Source organism: Coloeus monedula (assembly GCF_965178545.1).
Source record: "Coloeus monedula genome assembly, chromosome: 21".
NCBI lineage: Eukaryota > Metazoa > Chordata > Aves > Passeriformes > Corvidae > Coloeus > Coloeus monedula.
Window position 1 is genome coordinate 9,347,335 of NC_138801.1, and position 12,022 is coordinate 9,359,356.

General features: G+C 49.3%; 1 protein-coding gene across 7 annotated transcripts in view; it reads right to left on the reverse strand.

The window, feature by feature from the left end:
* The window catches only part of EHMT1 (euchromatic histone lysine methyltransferase 1), a 116,639-nt gene that overhangs the window by 35,771 nt on the left and 68,846 nt on the right, over nt 1-12,022 (reverse strand). For all 7 annotated transcript variants that reach the window (XM_082295006.1, XM_082295001.1, XM_082295005.1 and 4 more), the window contains 5 exons: nt 6,059-6,236; nt 4,356-4,492; nt 3,459-3,647; nt 2,742-2,822; nt 599-719 (listed from right to left, as the gene is read on the reverse strand). In XM_082295006.1, coding sequence (XP_082151132.1) covers nt 599-719; nt 2,742-2,822; nt 3,459-3,647; nt 4,356-4,492; nt 6,059-6,236 — 706 coding nt within the window. The remainder of the gene's footprint in view (nt 1-598; nt 720-2,741; nt 2,823-3,458; nt 3,648-4,355; nt 4,493-6,058; nt 6,237-12,022) is intronic.

Below are 12,022 nucleotides of genomic sequence, written 5' to 3' on the forward strand. Positions count from 1 at the left end.
CATCTAAACATGTTCCCCTGAGCTCATGGGACAGGAGTCCACATGGACATGGGTCACAGAAGCACAGCCTGGTTTGGGTTGGAAGGAACTTTAAAGATCATCTCGTTCCAACCCCCTGCCATGGGCAGGGACACCTTCCACTATCCCAGGTGGCTCCAAGCCCTGTCCAGCCTGGCCCTGGGCACTGCCAGGGATTCAGGGGCAGCCACAGCTTCTCTGGGCATCCTGTGCCAGGGCCTCACCTCCCTGAAAGGGAACAATTTCTCCTGTATTTCTAACCTCAATTTCCCCCTTTTAGTCTGAAGCCATTCATTCCCCCTTGTCCTGTCACTATCTACCCATATAAAATTCCTCTTCCTCCTCTCTGTAAGCCCCATGAGGCCTTTTTTTGGATACTCTAAAATAAAGGGATTTCATGAATAAAGTAAAATTCCTCCAGCATGCCAAGGACAAAGCCACATGTTCTGCTGTTGAAGTGACACCAGCACGTCCTGCCAGTGAGAGGCAAGTTCACAGCCCAACCTCGGGAAGGAAGAGTGAGCCCTGCACCTGGAAGGTTCATTGGGGTGGAATTAAGGCACAAAACCCCATTAATTACCTAGCACACCACCTTGTTTCTTTTTATTCCTCCGCCTCCTCTTGCGGGTGGGTTTCAGCCATGGACTGTCCGTCTTCCCTTTCCTCTTCAGCAGCTTCTTCTTGACACTGGACTCGGAGCTCTGAAGGACCAGAGAGGCCACGTGCATGTCAGGCATGGTGGCACCAGGGTCCCTCTGTGGAACAGCCCTCACCCAGCTCGAGTTGTGTGAGAAGGACCAGGGGTTTGAAACCAAGGGGTGCTAAGAGGCCTTTATAGCACTGAAAAGGAAACTCAGGCACACGTGTGGGTGGATTTCCTGTCAGTTCAGCAGGGCAGGCTGCACTTTCTCTTCCATGGAGGCCCTCACACCACACTCATGAGCAGCACTGCAAGTGGGCAGGCACACACACACTCCCAGCTTCTCCCAAAAAAAAAATTGTAGAATCACAGAATCGCAGAATATCCTGAGCTGGAAGGGACCCACAAAGATCACCAAGTCCAACTCCTGGTCCTGCACAAACACCCCACCCTGTGCCTCAGAGCGTTGTCCCAACGATTCTCGAACTCTGGCAGTGGGGTTTTCAAACTAAAATGTTCATATTTCTCCACAAAAAAAACCGTTCTGCATTTGAAGAGCCACCTGTGAGGGTTGGGGTGGACCCGGGGGAACTGAACTCTAGAGCAGCAGAGCAGCCCCCTCCCTGAGCCAGGCACAGGGCAGCACAGGCCAATCATGCAGCAAGTATTCAGCCACATGTATGAATCTCAACAGACTATGGGGCTTGGTTTAAAAAAAGTCAGTTGTGTGGGGCGGGGTTTCAAAGTCAACAGCAGAACGGGAATCAGGCACCCCAACCCTGCCAGGGTTCAACGCATCAATCACAAAATTCATGTTCAGACTGAAACTGTCGGCTCCTGATGCTTATCCAGCTGCCAGCAAAGGCTTGGAAAAACCTCCTGGTACCACTAAAAGCAGCTGGATCAGGCCCTACCTCCACAGGCAGCTGTGCAGGGCCCTGCTCTCCCCGTGAGGGAACACGTGGAGCTGAGCCCTGGCTCTCTGGGGTGTCTGTGCTGCCCCAAAATCCCTGAGTGTGGGCTCAGCACGTGGCTTTACCCCAGCTGCATCACTCTGCTCGTGGGGGAGAGGTTTGTGTGTGAGCCAGTCCTGTCTGGGAGCTGAGTGACTCAGCAGAGCTCAAACACTGTCCAGGATGTGGAGATCTCAGCTGCAGTTGGGATGCGAGTCCCAGCCCAACCCTTGGTGTGGGCTCACACGACAGACTGGCCTCAGGTACCCAAAAAAGGGACAGGCTGCACAGCCCCTGCTCCTTCCAGGCTGCTGGAATGTCAGAGCACAGGGAGCAAGAGCCTAAAGAGCTTCAGTGATTCACTTGATGTGTTTTGTGTGTATGATTCTACCTTCAGCTCAAAACACCAAGAAAATGAAGTCAAGAATTTTCTCAAGGTGACTGAAGAGTTGGGGTGCCTTAAACTTGAGAGGCTGTGGAAAAGGAGCACAGTTTTTAAGGAAAGGGGAGGGTGGAGGACAGAGATAATCAACAAACAATTTAAATTAAAAAAACCCATCAGGTTCTCTTCACCAACCATCTAAAAATAAAAAGTAGAAATCCCCAGCAGCTGCTGACAGGCTTGACCTGGTGCTGTACAACCAAGGTCCCAGGGAGACTGTGTGTCTGTCTGTCTGTCTGTCTGTGGGATGTTTGTCTCCCTGGTAAGAGCTGCTCATCAGGATCAGTGAATTTAGGCTGGGCCAATGGGTTTGGGAACAACCCCACCCCAGCAGAACTTCAGGTTGGTAAGGAAGCTTTGCACCTGCCAACTGTGCATTGGAGGAACTCAAGCACCCTTCAACACCTCTGCTAACATTCAAATGATTAAAAGCAGTCAACACCTTGTTGAAAACAACAAAAGCCCATTAGTTAGCATCAGAAAGCAATTAATTGTGCCACGGATCAGGGTTAAGCACCTTGTGGAAAACAATACTCCGTGTGTGGGTGGTTTCAGAGAATGAGTTTTGTCAAGGAGGATTGAAACTGCAGCGCTTTGCCTTTGCTCTCTCTCTCTCTTTCTGGCAGCGGTGCAAAGGGGAAAAATTATTATCAACAGGCCACGAAACACATTTAGCAGCCCAGCTTACCAAGTCAGACTCGTCTCCATCCTCCTCCTCCTCCCCAGATTCTACAGACTCTTGTTCTTCCTCAGACTCGCCATCGTCGATCTGCAGCCACCATTTGCCCGAGAACAGAAGGAGTCAATCAGGTCGGGTGTCCCAAAACAGAGCATCCCCCCCTGCCCCGTCCTGTTGAGCCCCACACCCATCAGAGCATCCCCCCAGCCCCCAGCCTCAGCCTGCACATGCACAAACAGGGCAGAAGCTCCAAGGCTGCACCTCAACACGTTCCAATCATGTCAAGGAAAATCCATGGGGATGGTAGAGGGAGAAAAAAAAAAAAAATTCTACTCCAGAATAAAGTTTCCCAACCAAATTTCAACTTCCTTGATAATCCCAAACCAGCATCATGACTGTATAACGTATCAAAATTTTGGGAAAAACCCAAACTAAATTATTTTAATGCTTTCCCAAGCAAGATTGGGAAGATGTCTCCTGTTGGTTCAGTGAACCCCAGAACCACACGAGGTGGGGGTTCTGCAGAGTGGATCACAGACCTGCGTAGGGAAGACCCTCACAGGTGCAATGGGAAGCAGGAAATGGTCACCAAAGAGCCTCTCTACCTATGCTGATCCTTCTGTCATCTTGCAGAGGAAAAAACCCAGAAATTAGTTCCATCCATGGCCCTCCTATCCCTGATACCCCAGCAGTGTCCCATCCTGCTCCCCAGGGCATGGGAATCACCTTCCTGGCGTTGTCTGCGTCGGACGCGCTGTCCTTGGAGGTCCTGTTGTCATCCCCAGGGAACACGGCCGCCTGATCTGCTCCATGATCGTCCTCCTCTTCCAGCTCATCCGAGTCCTCCTCTTCAGAGTCCACATCTATGCTCTCCCCGTTCACGTGAGGGCTGCCATCCCCCAGCTCCTTGTCACTCTGCAAGTCGCCCAAGCACACGAGGCACAAAGACAACATCAATTCCTGGGACAGAGCAGCTGGATCCATCCCAGATCTGCTCTGTGCTGGGAGCTCTACAGCTGGCTCTGTGTCCCTTCATGTATCACCTCATCCTGTTGGACCTGGGGACCACAAGGAGTCATTCCAGACTGCACAGGGCATGAGGGGAGGAGAACCCCACTCAAACATGGAGGGGCAGCTCCAGCTGGGGTGCAGGAAAGCTTCCAGGGAATGGAAAGGGAAGTTATATCACATTGGGATTTTTGTATCACTCCTTAAAATCCTAGCACTGCTCTCCTTGCATTTTAAGACCAAAACTTCAGGGCATGGGTCGCAGCAAAAGCAGAATTTAATCAGGGGTGAGTCCCTGTCTAAACTTCTGTAAGTAACCAAGTGTTTTTCCGTACAGCCTCAAGCAGCAACACAAGACCTTGAGAACCAAAACAAAAAGGGGCATGCTTGAAATCTCTCCAGTTGCCCAGGATTCACATGCCAGAAGGGGAACACTCACTGGAAAAGGTTTGTTTAGGAGCTGGTATGTGAGCAGCCACTCTGAAGCTGTCATTCCCAAAGCAGCAAAGCTGCACAAAGCAGCACATCCCTGCACCTCCACGTGGGTTTGGTGTCTAGAAAAAGGGACATGTGACTGACAACAGACATGTGCAGCGGGCTCAGTGCTGCCCTTACCTTGGCACCCACAGAGGAATGAGTTATGCTCTTAAACATCTCAATCATTGTTCTCTGTTTTAACACTTTGGTCTTTTTCTTGGGAACCAGGCTATAGGTTCCCATTCTCCGTTTTTTCTTCCGAGATACTGCAGCAGCTGGAAGAGAGAAGCAGAAGGAACCCAAAGTTTGCTCAGGAATGAAAAGATGGGATAGAGAGCAGGGGCTGTACTGGAGAGGGATTTTGGACAAAGGCCTGGAGTAACAGGACAAGGGGGAATGGCTTCACACTGAAACAGAGCAGGGATGGATGGGATATTGGGAAGGAATTGTTCCCTGGGAGGGTGGGCAGGCCCTGGCACAGGGTGCCCAGAGCAGCTGGGGCTGCCCCTGGATCCCTGGCAGTGCCCAAGGCCAGGCTGGACATTGGGGCTTGGAGCAGCCTGGGACAGTGGGAGGTGTCCCTGCATAGGGGTCAGAATGGGATGATCTGAAAGGTCCCTTCCAACCCAAACCTTCTGTGATTCTATGAAATCACACTTGAGGGCACGACCTGAGGAAACCTCCCACTCCAACCGTCTATTTACAAGTCAAGCAGAAGATTACACACACGGATGTGCAGACACACAAACAGCTTCCTGCCAGGGCTGCACAGCTTCCCAAACTCTGAGTACCCTCTGCACACTCCTTCTGGCCCCTCCATCACCACACAAATCCTTAAATTATCCTGCATTTGGCCATGCTGCTGATGTTGTAGGAAGCTGAATGGAATCCAATTGCTCAAATTGAGACTGCAAGGCCAACAATACCGACTGACAATGGAAGCAATCTGAGAATAACTGAAGAACACAAAAGGAAAAGGCACCTTACATTAAGAGCTGTTTGCCATTTAACCTCATTTCACACCTACTGTGGAAACCTTTTTGATTCCTTTCACTCTTTAGATTGGGTCTTAATTTGTTAAATCTCCCTCTTGGCCTTCTAATCAAAGCAGACATCACAGCTCCCTGCCTGCTGCTGTCTTTGGTGAATGCCCAGCAGAAGGATGCTTGGTGCAGGCTCTTTTAGGAACAGCCAGCTTCAGCACCACTGGTGTTGTTTGCACTTGCACAGCCTGTCCCTTGAAAGCATTTCTTCATCTTCCATCATAATGAAATTTCACCAAAATTTATGAAGAGACCTCTAAAAAAAATTCTGCAAACCAAATTAATTTTATTTATAAGGCTGTAATTCTTGCCAAGCAGCTGTGGTGAGATTCAAAGCCCTTCAGAATTGTTAGAAATCTTCAGAATATCCCAGAGGAAAAAGGGAGTGAAGTGTCCCCTCCAAGGAAAGGTTTTAGCAGAGGCACGAGAGGAGCCTGGCAGAGCACACCTGGGGGATCCTGCATGCCAGGACACAGTGGGGCAGCAAGGACTGCACGGAAACGCTCCCTTCACTTGGGAGGGGACTTCAGCAGGGGACTGCAGGGATGTCCCCTGTCCAGCACCCAGAGGGGAGCAGCAGGAGCCTGGGGACATGATTTCTCAGAAGAGACAACTCTGACAGACAAGGGCTGTGGCAGCACAGCAACAGGGAGGGGAACCCTGGAGGGGATTGAGGGGCAAAAAGGTGCTAACAGAGGTTTTAGTCCTTGTTAACCTCCTCATCTCCTCAGCCCCACCCACAGGTTTGGGAGGTGGGTGATGCTGAGGATTAAAACATTCCAACCCTTCCCTTTTTACCTGTCTGCGACTTGGTGGTGGCCACATAGCTCTGGTTCTGAGGTAGTGACTGGTGAAGGCCCGGGAGAGAGGGCAACGACAACGGCTTCACGAAGTCCAGCATGTTCTCAAAGTCCTTCTCCTTGGATTCCTTCTGATCTCTGCTGTCTCTCCCATCTTTGGGGTCTTTACTTGCATGCTGGAAAACAAAAGGCAGTCAAATTGAGTTTCTGCGTTGAATAAGTAATTTTAAAAAAATTAGGAAATGAATTTCAATTCCTTTCTCTCGACCATAATCACTTTCATCTGAAGGCAGGACCCCACATTCCCAGCAGAAGCACACAGCCCCTCCTCCAGCACGTCAGGGGGCTTTGCCCAAACACTGCCAGCCTGGCTGAGGTGAGTCCCTCACTGGCCGAAGGCTGTGCTGGTGACAGGTGACCCTGCACAGGTAATGACAAGGAGCAGACCCTGTTTACACAGCTTTGGGTGGCTCTGGAAGGGAGGAACCAACGCAACCAATGCACCTGGAACACGCCCTGAGTGTGGCTGTCACGCCAAGCAAGCTCAGAACACTCATGGAGAGCTGTTCTGGAGGAGCAGGCAGCAAAGGAAAGGGATCTTTCCTTCTGGACAGCATTTGGCACCATCGAGCCTCAGCAAAGGCTCCCCCCTCTAGCCCAGCACACAACAAACACAGGCAAAGAAGCTCTTTGTGTGACACTGCAGGTGCATCTACAGACACCTGTCCAAGCTGCCCTTAAACCACGTAGCCCCACTCCAGCTGTTGCTATTCCAAGCCCCAGACAGGCTCCAAGCTCCTGCTGCAAACTACAGGAATTCTGTAGTTGCTCCTGCAGCCCCTCTCAGGCACCACAGCCTCTCACACCTGCTCTGATCTGAGCTTGAACTCAATACAAAGTCTCATCCTGCACCTCTGGTTATGAAAGAAGGGTTCCTGCAGCTCCACAGACAATCATTTAGGCTGGACAAGACCTTTAAGGTCACCAAGTCCAACCATTAACCCAGCAGTGCCAAGTCCACAACTAAACCACGTCCCTGAGTGCCATTTCTCAGCTTTTGATGTTACTTCAATGTTTTCTCCTCTAATTTAGGAAACAATTCCCTTCCTGAGTGTCTAACTCCATTCTGTGCTCCCTAAAAGCCTCAGAGAGGTCCAGCCTGTATTTGTGTTTCCCTTTTCCATCTGTGTTTATTCTTTAAACAGTCATGGTTTAATGGTGCTTTTACTCCCGTGCCTTTCGTGGCAAGTGTGGCAAAGGGAAGTCAAGGTCAGTGCAAGGCCCCTCAGCCCAGCTCACTGAAACATCTTCCTGCTTCAGCCCAGCAAGGAGGTCCCTGGTGAGTGAAAGGAATGAGGGACTTGTCTTTACAAACAAGCTGTGGGCCTGCTGGAAGATAAAACTAGTACTGAGAGATAAAAGAAACAATGGGAAGGATTCCACTGATTGATGAATGGAAAGAAAGAGATTTGTCTTTACAAATAAACTGTAGGTCTGCTGATAAATGAAATAGGATATTGAGAGATGAAAGAAACAATGGGAAGAGCCATAAATTCCATAAGAATTAAAATAAAGGGGGGTTGTACATTAGAAGGGAACCTTAGGTATTAGGCATTTTGGGAAGTCTGCACCTCTCAAGTACCTCAGCCAGTGGGGAAAGAGAGAGGGAAATGCTGCTGGGAAATTGGGATAAAAAGGAGGCTGCACCCTCCAAAAATCTGAGAGACCCCACAGGAATGCCCCATGGCCTCTCCCTTTATTCGAATAAAGTAACAGGACTCCTCTGTCTCCTTTCTGGACATAAACCTTTGGTGTTGGTGGATTAATTTTCCTGACATGAGCAAAGGAAACACATGGAGGAACCTGAAACAAAGTCACTGCTTGTCCTTCTCTCCCACAGTGTCAACAGCCAGTGGGGTAAAAGCTGCCTCTGCCATGACATTTTACACTGGATTTGTCCTCTGATTTATCCTACAGGTGATCCAGCTGTACAGCAGGCACGTTGGGCAGAGCTGCTCCAGCAAAACAGGAGCACAGGCAGCAGAACACAAGGAAACACGGGGAGAACTGGGATTGTTCAGCCTGGAAAAGTGAAGGCTCTGGGGAGACCTCACTGCGGCCTTCCAGTACCTGAAGGAGCTACAAGAAAGACAGAGAGTCTTTACAAGGGCACAGAGTGACAGGACACAGGGAATGGCTTCACACTGAAACAGAGCAGGGATGGATGGGAGATTGGGAAGGAACTGTTCCCGGTGAGGGTGGGCAGGCCCTGGCACAGGGTGCCCAGAGCAGCTGTGGCTGCCCCTGGATCCCTGGCAGTGCCCAAGGCCAGGCTGGACATTGGGGCTTGGAGCAGCCTGGGACAGTGGGAGGTGTCCCTGCCCATGGCAGGGGTGGCACTGGATGAGATTTGAGGTCCCATCCAGCCCAAACCATTCCATGATTCCAAGGTTTAAGTGCTGCTCCACTTGCAGGAGAGCTCTTCTTACAGGGACCTGTGAAGCAACAGCTGAAAAATCCAAACAGAAAGAGGAATCCAGGCGAAAGCAAGGCTGGAATAAAAAGCAGGAAGCAATAAAAGCACTCAGGTTCAGACAGGCACCCTCAGCCACTGCTCTCAAGCAATGTGACCTTGGGAACAAACTGGGAAGAGGCTGATTCCCCTAATTAGGCTGTGCCACGTGTGTGGTGCTGGCAGAGCCAGGCCAAGCAAAGCTCTAATGATAATCAGAAATGACCCACAGCAAAAGGCCATCAAAGTGCCAATGATTCCTGCATCAAGCCCATAACTTATGGCTCAATTGCCACAGCTTTTCTAAAAAGGGCACCAAGTCTTGGATTAACGATTTCAAAGACGACAAATCCACCACAGCCTTTGATATGTTGTTCCAATGCTTAATTGCTCTCACTGTCAAATAATTAAATGCATCATGCTCTTGCAACTAAATTAAAAAGCCCTGTCTCATCAGAACCTCTCACTCTCAGGAGATACTTATGGACTATGACTAACTGCTGCTTTTTTTTTTAAACTTCCTCTTCAATAATTTTAAAAGAATGAGCAAATTAAGTGCCCATAGGATCATCTGCTGGACCTCGGATCACTCCTGAGTCTGCTCCCAGTTGTTCCACCCCTTAAAAAATGCACGTCAGGAGCACAGGGTACAGTATGCCAAGAATAGTCTCAACAACACTATTTATACCTCTGAAAAGTCCTGAGTTTATAGATCTAAAGGTTAACAGTAACTGTGGGCTACAAATTATTCTGAGAATTCCCAAGTTCCAAATGCCTTCCATTTCTAACTTAAAATTAGAAAAATGAGCTTGGGACAGGCAGATCTGACACAAGTGTAAACAAGGGCTGCACTTTGTGTCCTGTAAGTGCAGGGTTTTGCAACTGGTCTCTGATAAAAGGTGCTGTTACTCCAAAAGCATCAGGAATTCATATTCAGGACATGCCAGGCTGTTTGAAAGAATAAAAACCAAATTTTAAATTAAAAAGTAGTATGCTATTAGCTTGGGGGTTTTTTTCCCTCTGTAATTACAACACAGAAATAAATTTAAAATCTTCAACAGGCTGCATGACAACTGCTAAATGTGACTGCTTCATGGTAATTCTGGTCAAAGTTTTTTTTAATTAAATTAAGTCTTGTGAGATAAAGATTTACTTGGAGGCATGTGCAACAATGGTAAAGAGCAAGAATTCCCAGAAAGAGGTGAAGAGATCTCTCATGTGTGTGTACATATATATATACACATATATATATATACACATTAAAAAATGTTCCATCTAAGGATTGTAATAAAAAGGATCAGCACGAATTTTTATACACCCATAGTCAGTCCTCTCACCACCCTTCCTGGTTCTCAGCTACATAAAACAGTTACATCTTTGCTGTTCTTATTAAACAGGTTTTACCCACAGTTTGAGAGAAGTACTGAGAGCAGAATCCCATGCAAAGGAAACTCCAGGATGCAGTTTGAGCTCCCCATGGACACATGTTGTCCTAACCCCCACACGTGTGGGCCACTGGAGGCCAACAAAGGACTATAAATGAGAAAGAAAAAGAAACTGCAACAGCAACATCTTCATTTCTTGCAGCTTCTCATGTGGTATCAGCTCAGCCTCTGCAAAAGACTGTAAAGTCACAATTTCATGTTGGAAATACTGAAGAAGGTGGGCAGATGTTCCAACAAATGCTTGCGCCTGCAAACAGCAAACATGGGAACACCACTTTGTCCAACCCCCTTGTGAGAAATACAGCCAAGAAATCTGCTTAGACTGGGGCAAGAACACAACATTCGATGTGTTTACAAAAATTAAAATCAAGTGCTGTCTACATTTTAATGGGATCAACCACATTTGTATCACTGGCACAGAAGTTCCCAATAGCAGTAGGGAGAAGTTACTAAAAATGGCAAAAGATAGAGTACCCTCAGTTGTTTTGGTTTTTTTCCTGAAAGCAAAACTACAGAACAAACCAACCTCTGTAATGGATCCCTGTGCTGGCTCCCTAAACCCCACGTGGCATTTTTCCCACTGCTCAGCATCTAAAGGGTTTTTCCATTACCAGAATCAGCAGGCAGGGAGAGAAACCAGAGTGTTGATGGAAGAACACAAACACAGGTCCTGCCTGGGAGCAGGGCAGCTCTTAGCCCTTTGCAGAAGGGCTCTTGAGGCCTGAAACCACCTCAGGCTTAGATTACATGCTCCCTTATTTCTCTTCTTTGCAGGACTTGCATCTCCAGCACAGAATGAGCTGTAAACCAGAGCCAACCAGGCAGGAGGAGTGAGCTGACCAGCACTGCCACTGGGAACAGGGCAGCTGCCAGGGAGCAGCTCAGCCTCTCCATCCATCAGGCACAGGGTCAGGAGATTTGTACCAAGGCGCTGCCTTTGAAGAGCACAAAGCAGCAGCTCCCAGGGGGATCCACCTCTAACAACTGGTGAGTGGTGGTTAAGCAAGAAATATCAGTCTGCTATAAAAAATTGATCACAAGCAGATGATAGGAGCGGTAGCGGTGCTGCTCTGCCTTTGCTCTGCTGCTGTAGGATTGTGTTTTTCACTGCTGAATTTCAGGAGCCTGATCAAGCCTTAGCTTGGAGCAACAAACCTGCAAGGCTTTGGTCTTAGTCTAGATCAGACCAGCTGCAAGGCTGATCCACCTTTCATCTGCTGATTAACATGTGCCCATTAGAGGGGGGATTCCACTGAGACTTGACTGCAACTGCACTGATCTTAGTGCAGTCATATATCTACATAAAAACATAATTTGGGCAGCCAGGTAGACTGAGCTTAAGCGTAGCTGTTCCCCCAAACCTGCATTCAATGTGTTTCTGAAGCAGAGCACTCAGGGCTGTGGATCTCATCCCTGTCCCCTCCTGCACCAAGCAGCTCCAAGGTAAGGGGGTGTCACACATCAGTCAAAACGAAACAGGGGAGCCCAAGCCAGATGTGACACCAGGGCTCCTGACAGAAATAAACTCCTCTGCTGGGGCCAGGGCCGTTATTTCTGTGGGCTGTGGTCAGAGCTGGGGCAGCACCAGCACAACCGGTTAAATATTGAATTAAATGTACTGCACAACAGCCCTCATTCTCACTTCCCTCCGCAGCAACCCCTCTGTATAAGAAGCCCAATGGCAACCTTGCCAACTCCTGAAGGAGATTTTCCAACAGGGAAGATAGTGAAGGGTCTGGAAGGGCCCGTGAGGAGCAGCTGAGGGCACTGGGATTGTTCAGCTGGAGCAGACTGAGGGCAGAGCTCCCCGGGGGCTGCAGCTCCTCCCGAGGGGCAGCTCCGATCTCTGCTCCTGGGCCAGGGACAGCAGCCAGGGAGCGGCTGGAGCTGGGCCAGGGCAGGCTCAGGCTGAGAGCAGGGAAAGGTTCTTCCCCCAGAGGCTGCTGGGCACTGCCCAGGCTTCCCAGGGAATGGGCACGGCCCTGAGGCTGCCAGAGCTCCAGGA